This window comes from Schistocerca serialis, chromosome 4 (genome assembly GCF_023864345.2).
Source record: "Schistocerca serialis cubense isolate TAMUIC-IGC-003099 chromosome 4, iqSchSeri2.2, whole genome shotgun sequence".
Taxonomy (NCBI): domain Eukaryota; kingdom Metazoa; phylum Arthropoda; class Insecta; order Orthoptera; family Acrididae; genus Schistocerca; species Schistocerca serialis.
This window is the reverse complement of record NC_064641.1, coordinates 265,642,669-265,661,646: the sequence shown is the minus strand read 5'-3', so window position 1 is coordinate 265,661,646 and position 18,978 is coordinate 265,642,669. Positions and strand designations below refer to the sequence as shown.

Below are 18,978 nucleotides of genomic sequence, written 5' to 3'. Positions count from 1 at the left end.
TAAAGTGCCGTATTCAAAAGCTTGCTTCAATTTTTGGCGCGGTTCTGTTGTTATCAGACCAGAATAAAGTTTTATAAAGACAAACTACTCTTTCAGATCAGCCATCTCAAAACCGTAAACTGATGGAAACGTACTCATCGGCAAGTAACCCAACCACTCTGCTCACAGCCACTTGAAATACTAAATTTAGATGTGTACTAGTAACCATTGGTGAGCAAAATTAAAATTTCGAGAACTTTGGATACCACCTTGCACACTTTATCGATATTTTTTGGTGATGGCTTTGAACGTAACGCACGAAGAATGATAAACACAATGCGATCTGGACAAATTTTGTACGTAATTATTACAAAAATAGTGAACTGAAACGCTGATAATCTGTGGCCTATAACTCTCACCAAAATTGTCAGCAAATGATAACAATTGGCCTAGAATTTCATCAGAATTAACATAAAACCAAAGCCAACGACAACAGTTCAGATATAAATGGTTACATCACCAGCAAAAGGTGAAGAGAGAGAGAGAGAGAACATGTATGAGAATACTGAACTTGTAATTCACTACGTCAAAGGAGATAATGTGATAATCAAGGAGAGACTGGAACGCGGTAGTAGAAGAAATAATAGATGAAAGAGTTACAGGATAATATGGGCTTTGTGGTAGAAATGAGAGACAGTAATTGAGTTCTGCAATAAATTTCAGCTAGTAACAGCTAATACACTGTTCAGAAATGACAAGAAAACAGTGGGAAACACCTGGAGTTACAGAAAGTATCCAGTCGATACATCTTGATCACACAAAGATTCCGAAATCAGACACCGATTTTAACTCATACACAGGAGTCGATATAGACTTGCATTACATCTCAATAGTGATGAAAATTGGTTGATGTTTAAGAAACTCGTCTGGATGCATCAGTGTGGAAAGAAAGCGAATACTGTTGTACCGAGGGGGTGAGATACGTTTGAAGTTCTCTGAGACTGCAGGTACTGTGATAATGACCATAGTAGGCAGTTCAGCTATAGAGGAATAGCCACATCAAAAAGGGCAGACACAGAATTTAGACAGACAAACATTGGTACGAGGAACGTCACTGCGAATAAATCTTAGGTAACGGAAATAATTTTATCGACAAAAGAAGGAAGAACAAAAATGTTCAGAAAACTTCAGGAATACAAAAATGTAAAATAAATAGGAAATGCAAAGAAGTCAAGGTGAAATGGTTGCATAAATAACCTGAATAATTCGAAAAAAGATATGGTCTTTGGCAGGTATGCTTCTGCATACAGAAACATCAAAATAACCGTCGGTGAAATTAAAAGTCAGGACGTAAATGTGAAGAGTGCAATGGGAGTGCCACTGCGAAGTGCAGATGAGAGAGAGAATAGGTGGAAGTGTGGGAGTTGGAGAATATGGAAACACATCGAGAAGAGCATGCTTGAACATAAATGCAGATGGCAGCCAAGCCTGCAGGCTGTGCTGTTGTATTTGACCACGAATGGCACCTATGCAAGTGTCTATCTTGGTCAGGATAGTATTCTGTGTAGTGGGTGAATTACGTCGGAGCTACGTGAATTGCAACATGGGAAAATTGTTGGTTCTCGTATGGTGGGCGCTTCCATAACCAAGGGGGCCCATGCATTTGGTGTTTCGAGACGGACCGTGTCGAAGATAGCGCATGAAAGTTTGTATTGAGTGATCTAGGCTGACGGCTGTTGAAGAGAATTCTGACAAAAAATACGTGGACGATAATGGAAAAAGTCGCCGTAGAACTGAATATCGCCCTTGCAAGTCTTGTCGGCACCAAAACAACAAAATGGCTCTGAGCACTATGGGACTTAACATCTGAGGTTATCAGTCCCCTAGAACTTAGAACTACTTAAACCTAACGAACCGAAGGATATCACACACATCCATGCCCGAGGCAGGATTCGAACCTGCGACCGTAGCGGTCGCGCGGTTCCAGACTGAAGCGCCTAGAACCGCTCGGCCACTCCGGCCGGCCCAAAACAACACAAAAGGAGCACCATAACCAGGGAATTTCAGGGCGAGATGGGATTCCTAAACGACGCATAAGTGATGCAAATGCTCGTGACTGGTAAACGTGGTGCCGAAGCCATAAAACCTGGACTATGGTGCAGTAGAAGACAGTAATTTCGTCGGATAGGTCTAGTTACAAATAGTTTTCAATTTCTGGCAGAGTTAACGCCCAGAGAATTTAAAATGGCGGTGTTTCGGTCATGATTTTAGCAACCCTGTGTAGGTATTCCATGGGCCCCATGGTTGCTCCGCAAGGTTTCGTTACTGCCAGTGATGATTCGATCATTTTGGCTGATCATGTGCACCCCGTAGTACAATGGCTGTTTCCCAGTGGTATGCTGTGTTCCAAGACGTCAGAGCCTCTGTTCAAACAGCTGACATTGTTCAAAACTGGTTTTGGGAGCACAAGAATGAAAAGTCGCATATCCCATGGCCACTACAGTTACCAGATCTCTATATTAGTGAACAGCGGTACTTTAGTTTTGAGAGAAGGATGCGTACCAATATTTTGCAATGAGGATGGTATGAGGATCCCTTGAAAACCATACTGGATCTATGTTTATCCTTTCCGAAACGATTGCAAACTGTTTTGAATGCCATTGGTTTTCCAACACCGCATTATGCAAGGTAAAGTGATGCGTTTTTGCTGTTTCCATATTTTCATCCAACTCATGTATTAAACTGAAGGTCCTTGCGTTGGAAAGAACTCGTCTGATAACGTGATTTAGGAAGAAATTAGAGTCGATATAGAATGCATGGGGTCCGGTGTCAAAATCAAATAGAGCTTTAGAAGACTTTAGATCAAATAAGACATAAGGGATAGGTAATATTCCTTCGTAATTTGCTAAATCATTGAGTAAAGTGTCAGCCAAGTGTCGATTCGTATTTGTGTGTAGAACTTTGAAACTGGAGACATACCATCATACATTCGGATAAATATCATCCACACGAGCAAGAAGATATGAAAGGCAGGTATGTACGAGAACTATGGCACAATTAGCTAAACGGTTCATGCATCCATGTTGCCGACAAGAATAATACGCAGAAAAATGGAAAAGAAGAGAAGCAGTTCAGATGTTACAGTTGGTAACGGAAGAAAGAGTTAAGAAACAACAGAACAAGTTAACAGAATTTGATTTGTCGACCATGTAAAATGGTGCATATATTAATAATTCCGAGATAGGTTGTAGTAAGTTACAGGACTAGATGGATAATGTAACAACCAAGAGGAAACAATAAGAATGGCAGGCCAAGACAAGCTTCTCAGATTGACGTGTTTAAGGTAGAGATGTAATCTTTCACCTCTATACTGTTTAGTCTATACGTCGATGAAGCGATAACGTAAATAAAAGATTGAAGAGTAGGGTTAAAATTGAAGGTGTAAAGATATCTATAATAAAATTCGCTGATAAATTGCTATCCTCAGTGACAGAACGTGCTGAATGGTAGGAACTGTCTAATGAGCACAACGTGGATTGAGAGCAAACGGAAAAATGATAAAAGTAATGATAAGTATCAGAAATAAGAATAGCGTGACGTTTAATAGCAAAACTGAGGACTACGAAATAGATTAAGTTAAGGAATTCTGTGACTTAGGAAGAAAATTAACACATGTCGAACGAAGCAAGGAGGACATAAGAATTAGATTAGGACAGGCCAAGAGAGCTCTGCAAGTTTGGTCTTCATCTGAGGAAAATTTTGAAAATGTGCTTTTATAGCACGGCATTGTATGGTAATGAATAATGGATTGTGGCGTAACCGGACAAGAAGAGAAACGAAGCGTTTGAGATGTGGTGCTCTACAGGGTTGTTGAAAAGTAGGTGGACTGTTAAGAGAAGGGATAGATAGATTCCCCGCAGAATCAGGAAGACAGGGTACTCAATGAAAACACTGACAAGAAGAAGGGACAGAATGGCAGTTTTTGTCTGAAGACATTGCTGGTTAATAAAGGGAGATATAGGAGGTAAAAACTGTAGGGGAAGACTAAGATTGCCACACATGGAACAACTAATTCAAGGCGTAGGTTGCAAGAGCTACTCTGAGTTGAATAGTATGTGAAAGAATGGCAAAAGTTATTTCTCTTTCACAGTGACGGAAATTCACATTTAGTCATGGCGGTGGATTCGTGGTCGGAAGGAACGAGCCTCAAATCGCCGTCTAGTCTCCCACATTTACGTTTAACAATGTTTCCTCAAAACCCTAAGAGGTTCTACAATAATACCAGGACTTTACCATCAGAAAAGTAAGTAGTCAATGACTTCTATCTTCCTCCTTCTGATATACTGCATTGGCTCCAATGATATTGACAGTTACAACAAAAATGTAAATACACAATTATTTTTCAGAGATCGAAAATGTTCTGACAAACAACATGGTCGATTGATGTCAAGAATTTAAAATTTAAAAAAAATTCTTCATTGAAAAGAAAACCTCATTACAAGGCCTTCCGCCTCCCAGTACATTTATTCTTTTTTCTGGACTCCGCTTACAGAACATTCTGAAAGATCAACATGTCTAGTCTACTCAGTTTCTCATAGAAAATACACTACATACTGTACCAGGGAAAACCCTCCCGAGTTAATTCAGTCTCGTATACTGTGCTGAACAGGATACAAGCATTAAGTGACTAAAATTGTAGAGGGACTAGCTTAGGCGCCCGCTGCTTCGCTCTTGTAGACAGTACGGACAGCAGAGTTCTTTTATTTTTCATTTAATCTAATTTTTGTGTTGTTCACAAATTGCGACACCTTCCAAGCTTTTCACGTCGATTAAGGCCATATAAGCGTGGTCTTCCCCGAATGTACTTCTGACCAACAAGCGATTCTGTTATCTGGAGTCTAAGGTTTTTGTTTATCATAGCTTTTGCGTTCTTCTGGAGATATTTCCATAGCAAGTTCCATCCCCTAACAAATATTTCATTATATCTAACAGAAAAGTCAAATACAAATTTTCATTAGTTTAGCTTTAAAATTTTTTAATGTAACAATAGTTTCTTAAAAATTTTCATCCCCTATTGCACTCCCTTACGAGTTTAATTTCCAGAAACACAAACGTGTAATTTTTTTATTTATGACCGACAAGTCAAATACTAGTCGTCATAGATGTAGCCTTAAAAATCCTTTAGGAGTTCTTTAGCAATTATTTATTTACAAAAAGCTTTCACTCACTATTTTACTCCCTTAATGGCTTAATTCCCAAAAAAGGTGAAACAAGTATTTATTTTTAATTTCTGACTGAGAAACGAAACACCATTTTTCGTAGTTCTAGGTTCAAAATTCCCTTAATAGTGACATACATTCAAAAAGCCTATTTCACTCTCTTGGGGGTGGAATTACGGACAATCCCTTCTTAAACGCTGCCTACGGAATAAGATCCACACCCTCTCCAAACTTCGAGTTTCTGTCCTTAGCAGTTTGGGCTGGGCGATGATGAATCAGTGAATAAGTCTGACCGAATTTCATTCCCTTAGGACATGACTTTCCAAAAACAGTGACACACGTGTTTTTTCATCTTTAACCGAGAAGCCAAACACTAATGTTGAAAGATTTAGCTTCAAAAATGCTTTCGCAGTGAAATATGTTCACAAACATTTTACTCCCTATTTCACCTGAACCATGTATTTTTTTATTGGTAAATACCGATGTTCACAGATGTTGCTTTCAAAAAACTTTAGTAGGTCTTTAATACTGAAATACTTTCGAAAAAAGCTTTCACCCATTATTTCACTCCCACAGGGTTAAATTTCCAAAATTGTTGGAATAAGTGTTTTTTTTTATTTCTGACCGAGAAACCACATACCGATTTTAGTAGTTCTTAACTTCAAGATTGCCTTAATGCAGTCTTTTTCAAAAAAAAAAAAAAAAATCATCCTCTATTTATCTCCCTTAGGGCTTAAATTTTGCACAATCCCTTCTCAAACGACGCTTACATTATACGATCCATGTCTTTCCCAAATTTCAAGTTTCTGTCCTTAGCGGTTTGGGCTGGGCGATGATGAGGCAGTCAGTCAGTCAGGACATTGCCCTTTATATACAGAGATGATAATCCCTTAAATATCTCGTGTGATAGGAGAGACCGGTATTGCGCCAAGCTCAACAGGTGCAGATTAGTTACACGAAGCGTAATCGGTATAGCATCTACTAAGTTAGCTATACGTGTGCGGAATCGGCGGGTAGAAGAGGACTGCAGAAAAGAGCGGATACTCGGCCGCATATACGTAGCAAAGCGTAAAATTTCGTTCGTGTTGTTCATTCGATTCTGAAGAACTGCCCGAAGTATGAATCTACTAGCGTCTACCATTCGATCCGTAGTGCGGTTCTGCCGTGAGTATTATCATTCAGGATTCGCGTCTGGAAGAACGACAGTTCAAATTCCCTCCCGATCAATCAGATTCAGATTTCCTTAGGGACATTCCTCTTCACAATCCTAACATACGCTCCGTCTCTAATGACCACATCGCCCACTGGACGCTGTACATGGAAAGCTAAACATATCAAAAATTATCTGTTATTTACACTGTATATCGATATGTATGTTCATTTTTCTTTATGTCGATCTGAATTAATGCAAATATATTGTTTTACTATTTTCCATACCTTTTACCGTCAGGTCACTTCACTTACTGCAGTGACGGAAAAAAGTCGCAAACAAAACCATAATCGATGTAGAGTAATGAAATTTCGGGAATGTGTTTGTCTAAGTAACCTATTTTAGGTGATTAATATTGTAAGATCTCAGGTTAAAGTAAGAGATAAGCCATTGCAAATGTGAAGTTATAGTACAATAGTAGCCGTTGTAGCTGCCAGAATGTTGAATGGAAGCAAGCAAACGTGCATGCATTGAGCTATACGTATGCTGGATGTCAGTTTGCGGGATGGAGTTCCATGACTTTGCACCTGATCCGTCAGTATAGAGACGGTTAATGCTGGTTGTGGATGACCCTCGAGTTCTCGTCCGATGATGTCCCATATGAGCTTGATTGGAGTCAGATTCGGTGATCGGGCAGGCCAAGACAACATGTCAGCACCCTGTAGAGCATATTGGTTTACAACAGCGGTATATAGACGAGCGTTATACTGTTGGAAACAAGCCTTGGAGTCCTGTTTGTGAATGGCAGTCGCGCGGGATTAGCCAAGCGGTCTTGGGCGCTGCAGTCATAGACTGTGCGGCTGATCCCGGCGGAGGTTGGAGTCCTCCCTCGGGCATGTGTGTGTTTGTCCTTAGGATAATTTAGCTTAAGTAGTGTGTGAGCTTAGGGACTGATGACCTTAGCAGTTAAGTCCCATAAGATTCCACACACATTTGGACATTTTTATTTTTTTTTTTTTTTTTTTTTTTTTTTTTTTTGTATGGCATACAAATTTGCATGGCGTAACCAAGAGAGTGGTTCTGCTGTCATACGAAATCAGACTCGAAACCTTAACTCCATCTGTATGTGCACTGTATCGTGCAGGCAGGCTGATTGCAGGACCTTAACTGGACTTCCTCTAACCAACATATGACCATCACTGACGCCGCGGCAGAACCAGCTTTATTCAGAAAATACAACAGACTTTCGACCTGCCGTCCAATGAGCTCTCACTTGACACCACGGAAGTCGCAAATGGCGGTGGTTTAAGGTCCGTGGAATGCACGAAACACGACGTCTAGCTCCGAGCTATCCTTGAAGTAAAAGATTTGTAACAGTGCCTTGGGTCACTGGGTGATAACTGCCGCTGAAATTACTGCCACATATGCACGTATGCTGTTCACCCGTATTCTACAGGTAGTGTCTTCGAAGAGTATTCAAACCATCCTCGGCTCCGGGTTCGATAACCGTCACCGCTTAGAAATAATGTTGATTTATAATCAGCACTGGCGGTCGAAGACTTCTGGCATAAAAAGTCACCCTCATACTGCCAATGGCCTTGTCAAAGAGGGCGAAGGAGGGGACAGAGCTTCAGGACACTCTCTTGTTCTTGGGAAGGAAGACTGAACCTAAATACGGAAAAATCAGCAATGATCAACGGCGTTACGATACAGAAAACAATGGAAACCACTGCATTAAGGACACACAACGTCTATCCACAGGACATGTTGCCTGTAAGTGGAAAAGTGTCATGATGATCTCTCCAGTGGCAAAAGATCCCGGAATATCTCCTCATTCGGATCTCCGAAAGTGAAGTGCCAAGGGGGAAGTGACCATGAGAGAAAGATTGAACAACCAATGAAAAAATAACGTTACACGAGTCGGTGCATGGAATTCCAGAAGCTTGAATGTGGTATAGAAGCTAGAAAATCTGTAAAGGGAAATATAAAGGCTCAAACGAGGTATAATAGTGGTGAGTGAAGTGAAATAGAAAGAAGACAAGGATTTCTAGTCAGATGATTATAGGGTAACATAAACAGCAGTAGAAAATAGTATAACGGCAGTAGGATTCGCTATGCATGGAAAGATTGGCAAAGACTGTGTTATAGCGAACAATTTAGTGGTAGGGTTGTTCTTATTAGAGTCGACAGCAAACCAACACCAACAACGACTGTTCAGGTATAGATGCGACGTCGCAAGCTGAAGTGAAGAGATAGAGAAAGTACAGGATAGGGAAAGGGTAATACAGTACGTAAAGTCAGAGGAAAACCTAATGGTCAGGAGGGACTGGAATAGTGTTGTACTGGAAGGAGTAGAAGAAACGGTTACAGGAAAGTATGGGCTGCGGCTAACGAATGAAAGAGGAGAAAGACGAGTTCTGTAATAAATTTCAGCTAGTAACAGCGAATACTCTGTTCAGTAATCTCAAGAGGAGGAGGTATACTTGGAAAAGGCAGGGTGATAGGGGAAGATTACATTACATCATGGTCAGACAGACATTCCAAAATCAGATACTGGGCTGTAAGGTGTACCCAGAAGCAGACATAGACACAGATCGCACTGTAGTAGCGACGACGAGTAGGTTGAATTTTAAGAAATTAGGAAGAATCAATACCCAAGGAGGTGGGATACGGAAGTACTAAGGAACGACGAGATAAGCCCGAAGTTCTCTGAGGCTATAGATAGTGTGCTAATGAATAGTTCAGTAGGCAGTTCATTTGAAGAGGAGTAGACGTCTCTAAATAGGGTAATCACAGAAGTTGGAAAGTAAAACATAGGTACACATATGCTGTCTGCCAAGAAACCAGGGGTAACAGAAGAAATACTTCAATTGATCGATGAAAGAAGGACAAAAACGTTCAGGGAAATTCAGTAATACAGAATTACAAGCTACTGAGAAACGAAATAACCAGGAAATGTAGAGAAGCTAAGACGAAACGGGCGCAGGAAGAGTGTGAACAAATCGAAAAATAAATGAATGTCCGAACGATTGACTCAGCATACAGGAAAGTCGAATCAACCTTCGGTGACATAAGAAGCAAGGGTGGTATCGTTAAGAGTGCAACGGGAATTCCATTGTTAACAGACAAGAGAGAGCAGATATATGGAAAGAGTAAATTGAAGGTCTCGATCATGGGGAAGGATTTGTATGATGTGATAGAAGATGAAACAGGAGTCAATTTAGAAGAGACAGGGGATCCAGTGTTAGAATCCGTATTTAAAAGAGATTTTGGGGACTTAATGTCAGTCGTGCGGTAGCGTTCTCGCTTCCCGCGCCCGGGTTCCCGGGTTCGATTCCCGGCGGGGTCAGGTATTTTCTCTGCCTCATGATGACTGGGTGTTGTGTGATGTCCTTAGGTTAGTTAGGTTTGAGTAGTTCTAAGTTCTAGGGGATGTTAAGTCCCATAAGGCTCAGAGCCAGCCACTTAATGTCAAATATGGCAAAAGAGATGGATTACACTCCATCAGAATTTATAAAACGATGAGGAGGAAGTGGCAACAAAACGACTATTCACGTTGGTGTGTAGAATGTATGTGTCTCGCGAAGTACCATCTAACAAGTGCGACAAATATCGCACAATCAGCTTAACAGCTCATGCAGCCAAGTTGCTAACGAGAATAATATACGGAAGAATGGGAAAGAAAATTGAGGATGTGTTATGTGACTATCACTTTGTCTTTAGGAAAGGTAAAGGCACCAAAGAGGCAAGTCTGACATTGCAGTCGATAATGGACGCAGGATTAAGGAAAAATCAAGACACGTTCATAGAATTTGTCGACATGGAAGAAGCGTTCGACAATGTAAAAAGGTACAAGTTGTACGAAATTCTGATTAAAATAGGGATAAGCTACAGGGAGAGACGGGTAATATACAATATGTGCAAGAACCAAGAAGGAATAGTAAGAGTGGACAACCAAGAACGAAGTGCTCGGATTAAATAGTGTGTAAGGCGGGATTTAGTCTTTCGCCTGTATTGTTTAATCTGTGCATGTAACAGTCAATGATGGAAATAAAAGAAAGGTCCAGGAGTAGAATCAAAATTTAAGGCGAATGATACGATTCGCTTATGACATTCCTATTCTGAGTGAGAGTGAAGAAGACTTCCGGGATCTCCTGAATGGAATGAACAGTCTAATGAGTACAAATATGGATTGAGAGTAAATCGAAGAAAGACGAAAGTAATGAGAAGTAGCAGGAATGACCGCAATGAGAAACTTAGTATCAGGATTGATGGTCACGAAGTACATGAAGTTAAGGAATTCTGCTACCTAGGCAGCAAAGTAACCAATGACAGGACATCAAAATGCAAACTAGAACTGGCAAAAAGGCCATTCCTGGCCAAAGGAAGTCTACTAGTATCTAACATAGGCCTTGATTAAGAAAGTTCTGGGAATGTACGTTTGGAGCATAGCATTATATAGTAGTAAAACTAAACAGAAGAGAATCAAAGCATTTGAGATGTGGTGCTACAGACGAATGTTGAAAATTAGATGGAGTGAAAAGGTAAGGAATGAGAAGTTTCTGCGCAGAATCGGAGAGGAAAGGGATATGTGGAAAAGTCTGACAAGGAGAAGGGACAGGATGATAGGACATCTGTTAAGATATCAGGGAATGACTTCCATGGTATTAAAGGGAGCTGCAGAGGGCAAAATCTGTAGAGGAAGACAGAGACTGGAATAAAACCAGGAAATAATAGAGGACGTAGGTTGCAAGTGCTGCTCAGAGATGAAGGGGTTGGCGGAGGAGAGGAATTCTTGGCGAGTCCCATCAAACTAGTCAGAAAACTAATGACTCAAATAAATAAATAAATAAATAAAAATGCTCTACGATGCGACAGAGCCACACGCGGAACACGACAGTCTTCCCTCTCGGTAGTGCCAAGTGAGCATCCGGAGCCCGGTCTTCTTGCGACCGTACATTCGCGTGACTACCGCTACCAGCCATTACGTACAGTGCCCACATTCCTGCCAAGTCTTTCTAAAATATCGCAATTGGAATATCGAGCTTCTCGTAGCCGTATTACAGGATCTCAGAGAGCTGCTAATAATGGAGTCTTTGTCGTCTTAAAGGCATTTTTGATCCGCATCAACTCACCACGTCCAGTCGCAAAGGTAAGTTCCGGTCGCGCCTGTCACAACGTGTATTTAAGTCAAACCTGAGTTTCGTCCTCATAGTGGCGCTACTAGCTCCACTCGTACGCGAAATCATTTTTAAGATGTAAGAACACGTCTACCAATTTAGTTTAGATCGCGAACCCCTTCTTGTCGTCGCGATTTCTTTTTCCGTCAGTGTATGTTCTCTTGGGGATAACATACTGGCTTATTTTATCACTACCTATGAAAATAATCTACATTTCATAGAGTGCACACCACACACACACACACACACACACACACACACACACACACACTCAAACACACACTTTACAGGTTACAAAATATTCCGAACACACACATGTTTTTACATCACACATTCTCTTGGGAAGGTAGGTGACAGTGTCTCTCCCTCTCTCGCTCTCTCTCCTTTTCTCTCTCTCTCTCTTCCTCTTCCCTCTGTCGTAAGGTAAACCAGGCACTGTGTTGCAACACAGGGCCCATCTGTCTCGCTGGGGGCTGGTGGAGTGTCGGCTTCCTTCGGTGGCTTCACAGCAGGCGCCGGCATCGGACCCGGAGGCCTCCACGCGGGGGCGGGAACTCCCGGCGGGCCGAGCGCCTCCGCCGGCCTGGGAGGCGGCGCGTCCTCCGGGTCGTCACAAGCGGCAGGCGGTGGGCTGCACGCAGGGGCGACAGTGGGCGGCGGTGGACCGAGCGCTGCCGCTGGACTCGGTGGCGGCGCCTCGAACGGAGGTGGCAGCTACAGGTCAGGAGGAGCGCTGTACTCCGGAGCCACGGTGGGCGGCGGAGGACCCAGCGCGGCGGCTGGGCTAGGGGGAGGCGCCGCTGCTGACGGCCTGGGCTACAGGGCCGGGGGCGGCCTCTACGCCGGGGCGACTGTGGGCGGCGGCGGTCCCAGCGCCGCGGCTGGAGGAGCTGGCGGAGCTTCCGCGGGCGGCGGCGGGGGCGTCGTTTACAAGGCAGGCGGCGGGCTCCACGCAGGAGCGGGCGTGGGTGGCAGCGGCCCCGCTGCCGGTGCCGGCCTCGGGGGTGGTAGTGGCGGGGGCGGCTACAGCAGCAGCAGTAGCAGTAGTAGCAGCAGCAGTAGCAGCAGCAGCAGTGGTGGTGCTGGCGGTTACGGTGTTGGCGCAACTGGTGGTGGAGGCGGCGGCAAAGTAGTCCACCACCAGCCTGGAAGGACACTGTTCGACGATATTTTCAACGTAAGTTTACGGCGCAGCAATTTGTATTAATCAAAGTCTTAACTTTAAGCCATATACACTATACGACAAACAAAGTGAAATGTCGAGAAAGGGACGAGGAAATGAAATGAAATTTCACTGACGTTGTTTCAGTGATTACAAAGTAGATTCAGATTTACGAAGAACTTATCGGTGTGAGTCCACCCCCTCTGGGCTGGATGCATGAACTGGTTCGGTTGGGAAGATAGCCGTAAGGCCCTTCCCCACCCTTTAAACAAGCTGCCTCACAACAGCTGTAACTTCATTCATCCTTACCATGAGATACGACAACCAACACAGATATAAATAGCAATAAGTAAACCAATAGCTGTATTTTCATCTCTGATATACTCCAGATGCATCCGGTTTCAGCATTCCATTGTACCACCATAAGGCCCTCTATGGAACATAATGGCTGACCTATTGCTGTTGTTGTTGTGTCCTGGTGGTGGAAGGTTCTCCCGTTAGAATAACTGCAAGCATTTCCTAGAGAGCAACATTTTATCACCGGAGTTATCTTCGGGGGGGGGGGGGGGGGGCACCTTGCTTGTATCCAGTAGCTGAGCTTGTATTACCAGACAAAATATCGTGCAGAAGCGAAACAGTATCCGCGCCATATTGCGTAACACGACTGTACACTCGTAAACAACCTTAGCGCTCAGATTTCTTACGAGTGTATAGCTTTTTAGATAAGCTGGCACGGATAATGGTTCGCTTTTGGATGATATTTCGTCTGGTAATACAAGCTCAGCCACTAAGTTACTATAGAGAACCTGATGATGGCATAATGGAATACCGAAACTGGATGTCTCTGGAACAAATCAAGGATGAAAATACAGTTTTTAGTTTATTTATTGCTGGTTACATTCTTGTAATTGGTCCTTGGTATAGTGGATACGTCCACTGAGACGGAGGTATCCTCCCTACGATCATAGCCTTCCGCTTTTATAGTTCCCTTTAGCGCAATAAGCGGAACACACCCTAACCACGAAAAACACACTCATATCGTAACGCTATCTCACCCATGTTTCACATTTGGCACTAAACATGATGGCAGGTAACGTTCGCCAAGCACGTGGCACACTCAAACCCTTAAATCAGATTTCCAAGGAATATGACGTGATTCATCACTCTAAATCCCTCATTTCCATTCATCCATTTATCCAATGGCGTCACTTTTTAACCTTTAGCGAAGATAAACTGCTTATTGTTCAAGTTTCACTTTCGTGCAAATAAAATACTTCAGGAAGTATTTGCACTTAATTTATGTTGAATGTTAACGAATTTCTCTTTTCCGGAAATGCTCTGCTTGCCATTCCCAATCTGCGCTTTACATCCTCTGTACCTCGGCCATTGGCAGTTACTTTACCACCCAGTTTACTAATGTAATTCTAGCACTATTTCTTGATTTAATTTGTCTACATTTCGTTACCCGTGTTCAACTCTTGTTTTGCTGTTCATTAACACAAGGCCGGTGCAACCATAATCTTAATTGTTACGAATAAAATTCGCCAAGCAGCCGTACGTTTTTGTAAGTTATTTTTTTTTTTATTTAGACAACCAGTTTCAGCATTTCAGTACGCCATCTTGAGGGCCCATGTGCACTTCAAGTGCAGACAGTCAGGTGTATCGATATTAGCATACTGCAGCCATCATCATCTGGATACCGTGAATTCGCTATTCGAGCGCTTCCTTCAAGGACTTGACAACACTGAGCACACCTGCAGTCCGAGAATCAACAGAGACAATCTTAACTGGAAAAATCACAGTTTCCAGCATCATCATTCAACGTGTACCTGAAGTCTTCTAATTTAATCTATTGGTACAGGAAATTTTGGTGCTTTCTATAGCTGCTTTTGGGAGACAATCAGTTTGAAGAATCTTTCTAATTTACAGGAAATACTGGTCATAACTTTTCGGAACATTAATATCGACTTTGCCCTTTTCTTTCTTTCCACATTTACATCTGCATTTACTCTGCACAAGTTATTGCACCTTATGGTTTACGTTTGATGACACTTGTGATACCACTACATTTCCCCCATGATCTCTTTTACAGTTGCGAATGGCGCAGCGGTAATCCTCCGTATGAGCTCTAAATTCCCTGAGTCTCTCGCTGTGGTTTTTTTACGAGACATATGTGACGGGAAGTAGCATGTTGCTCAACTATTCTTTGGACGTACGAACTTAGACCTTCAACGGTAAAATTCTGCGAGATTCGCGCTCATCTTCTACCATCTGCCACTGGTATTGGTTGAGGATCTCTATTAAACTCTTTCGATAACCAATTATATTCTATTAATACAGCCTGACGCAGGTTCAGGAATAATGATCCTTACTCAAGAATCACTATAATAAGGGTTTTGTAAACCATTTCTTTCATGGATGAACTGAATTTCCTTATGAATCTTAGACCATAGCCTACAACTACGTTATGTGGTCTTTCTTGTGGATCAACTGCATTTCCTTAACAGCCTTCCATAGTATCTTAGCCTTGCATCTGTTTTTCCTACAACTAGTTTGATGTGCCAAGAAGAGCTGAGCATATTCGGTCGGTATTACTAGCTATTTGGTTTCCAGTGAATAATCGCCAATAGCTAATTTGAAGTGTAATGGATATCTTGGCCAAATTTTGCGAAATACGTTACATTTATTTATTATCACCGACAACTGTCTGTCCCTGCACTTATCGCCGATTCTCTGCAGGTCTTTTGGCATTTCATTACGGTCTTCGCTGCCTTGAATTTTGTTCCGCTCTTGGCTTACAGTGATGTACTTGAAATACTGTCAAAAAACCGGAGTATCAACTCTAGATTACTAAACCCTCGTAAAATTTACGATTGCAGCTCGTACCAGTTCACGGTTCCCGCCAATCTGTTATTGCACTTACATTGTAGGTCACATCCACTGGAGGCCTTGTAATTAACTAGCGCGTAAAACTGTAAATTATGTCTTTCCTTGAATAAAATATGGAGTAGTAAAATTTACAGTGTTATAGCAACAATGTAACATTTTCCCCATTTAGTGTCCTAGGGCTACGTTAATTGAATCCTTATCAAAGGGTTTAAATTGCTGAGATATTCGTGTACAATCCATCATTGTCTGTATCCTGATACGACTGTGCTGTCAGCTAGTATGTCATCCATTTCAACCGCCAATCGTCTAGTACCAAAATGTGTACTTTATTGATCTTGTCATCTGTGGTTGCCGTCTTTGGCTCACCGTCCTCCACGCAGATCACCTACAACAATATAAATACAGCGCGTTCGAATAGAACAATTGATTTTTGTTATTCCCCATCATGTACCAATACAACAAAAATAAAAAAGGCACACTGATACCACGACCAAATTTGTGTCATGTCGAAAAGTTTCACTCTGTCATCATGAGAAAAGCAAATGACAATGTTGTGTTGTAATAGTACGAAAAATTTGCTGAACGTGGAAATGCAATGAAAAGCTCTAAATGCCATACTTCAGCTGAAACATAGTAAACCATTACTCTACTTTCGTAAAACTCCATGTAGTCATTATTTGTGAGGTACTGCAACATTTCCATCAAATCTCTCTTCCTTTCCTTCACAGACATCCAGGGCAGGTAGCTGAATTTTCCTGATTTCCTATACTCTACCACTTTTCTCAAAATAGGGATACCTTCCCAGGCATCAATTTCATTTAAGCTTCTCCTGCTGTTTACTACACGAGGCCTGTGTCTATCTAACCATAGTCACTGCACATTGGATATGTTTAGATTTGCTTTGCTTATATTACAATCTGCTGCTTACTTGATATCTAAGAAGTCAGATGCATTCATGGTACTGACGCTAAGTGGCTTTATTTATCTTGATTTCTGTATCGCACCCTCGAAATCTTGTGGAACAATGCATTTGGTAACTCAAAAATAAACAGTCTGTTCAGTTATGGTTTAGGTTAGCGATCAGTAATGAGACTTACGTCCTGTGCTGGATGAACTTTCGCAAGAATACCTTTATTATTTGAACTTACGTATTCATTTCTTCCAGTTTTCAATTTTCTCCTCATTGTTGCCACACAACCTTCTCCTTTAATTCGCCGTTTCTTTTCACTCAAACTGTTACAAACATCTGCTGCCTTCGCCAGTTTAACACTGAGGAGTAATCGCACGGAACATGAAGCCTTACATACTTTTACAGCAGTGGCTGCTAAACCACGTGCCATCTGTCGATTGCATTTGGTACAACATTTTCATTCGTGCCACTTTGAGCTTTTATGCGTTATTGGGCTTGGCATGTGGATCGTATTACACAAAAAATTCAAAATTCCTTATTATTATTGCACCTAGAGCTTTTTTATTTCAAATCTTGAACTAGTCTTTATAAATTCTAAAATAGTGTTTCAAGTCATTATCAATCACGACGGCAAAGCGTGTTAAGTCGCTACATCTCCCAGCAACCTACCGCATTCCTGCGAACGATGCTCACAAACACACCCGTAAGTCCTGTAACTTCTCACAGAACGGCTAACAAGAAGGGGAAAGTACGAGGAACGAAATGACGTAAGAAAATTAGATCCCGAGAGCTAACGTAATACTGCATAACACCACAGGTAGTTTCCGTGAGTGTGCACTTGTAGTTGTTTGGACCACTGCTGATACTAATGAAACCACATACATACCTCAGTCCCCGGAATTTGAGTAAATATGTTGTGTTCATCTTGCCGATATGATTTATAGAACCTTATTTTGAAAGAAGTAACTCCGACGTTCCGAGACTCGAACTGTTGACTACAAGTTGCTTCGGCTAAGACAGTATATTTGTATGTCAATGATCCTCAGTTCACAATGTTTATTAATAAAATACTAATGTTTTCCTGTTGATATTCTGTTTCAGAATGGTGTGTCACTCACTTGCAGTATCTGCTTTAAATGTATGATTCCTTCATGATACTTCAATTTTCAGTTATGTATTACCGTTTCCCTGTTATCATCTATTACACAACAATCACGAAGAATGTATTCGTAGTACATCATAGGGAAATCAAGTAAAACATTAAATGGTTGTCATCGCAGTATCATTAATAACCATTGACCTTAAGACGCTATAGCAAATTTTCCGCGAAAATTTTCGGAGAATTATGTAACCTCTGATAATAATTGGTTTTGTAAACAAGTATGAAGTTTTTTTAGGGAGAGATGAGATAAATAACAAACAAATAAAGTTTATGGTGATAATTTTATAAGATGACCCAAGTGTCACTTAGTCAGTGATAATCACGATGTCGACAACTCTTTATACTGTGACCCAAATATATATAAAAGCAATATTCTTGACGTTCATAAAGAAATTCACACTAGTGGATGCAAGAATGAGTTACTTACCGAAAAAGATCATAACAGCAAAGAACTTGTAGTATTACGCGAATAGTACTATCAACGTATTTCTCATTGGGCCTTGAAATTTAATTTGTAAGATCTGCGCATTAAGATCTAGGTTCACGGGATAAAATATTACAATATTATAGTGCCTGTGTTGTTAAAAAGAACGATGCAATGTTCCTTCGGACATTCATACTGTTCTTACCCAGTGTTACACTGCCGCGAGCGATATACCAATCCCTGTATACACGTTGAACAACCTATGTTGATACACCAATAAATAGTGCGACTTCATTCATAGTGTTGTCTGGGAACGTAGGAACACCGTATGCACCGCAGTATCGTATTTATCCACCGATACCAGGCAGCGACTCAGTTAAAATGCTCTCCTGTGTATGGTAATTACATAACGTATGTACGAGTGTAGGTTATGACGTCGTAACGACGACATATGGAAGTTTTGGTCTGGCCGTGAGTCGTGCATGGATAACCAAAGCGGTTAAGGCAACCTCTCGCGTAAAGTGTATCATGGATGCGACAGTTTGTTGGTAGGTTTGTTTAGGTAGATGGCATTAGATGTCTACCCACAGTTCATGTAATTCGCATCATAACGGGCCACTGGTTTACGTACGGGGTGATCGTGACCGTTAGCGACCCACATGGTTCAAATGGTTCAAATGGTTCAAATGGCTCTGAGCACTATGCGACTTAACTTCTGAGATCATCAGTCGCCTAGAACTTAGAACTAACTAAACCTAACTAACCTAAGGACATCACACACATCCATGCCCGAGGCAGGATTCGAACCTGCGACCGTAGCGGTAGCTCGGCTCCAGACGGTAGCGCCTAGAACCGCACGGCCACTCCAGCCGGCGACCCAGATGGGTTCCAAAGGATTTACAT

General features: G+C 41.8%; 1 protein-coding gene across 1 annotated transcript in view; it reads left to right on the top strand.

Moving 5' to 3' along the window:
- Nucleotides 1-18,978, top strand: part of LOC126474168 (uncharacterized) — an 85,097-nt gene that overhangs the window by 24,120 nt on the left and 41,999 nt on the right. The window contains exon 3 of the mRNA XM_050101627.1: nt 11,980-12,705. Coding sequence (XP_049957584.1) covers nt 11,980-12,705 — 726 coding nt within the window. The remainder of the gene's footprint in view (nt 1-11,979; nt 12,706-18,978) is intronic.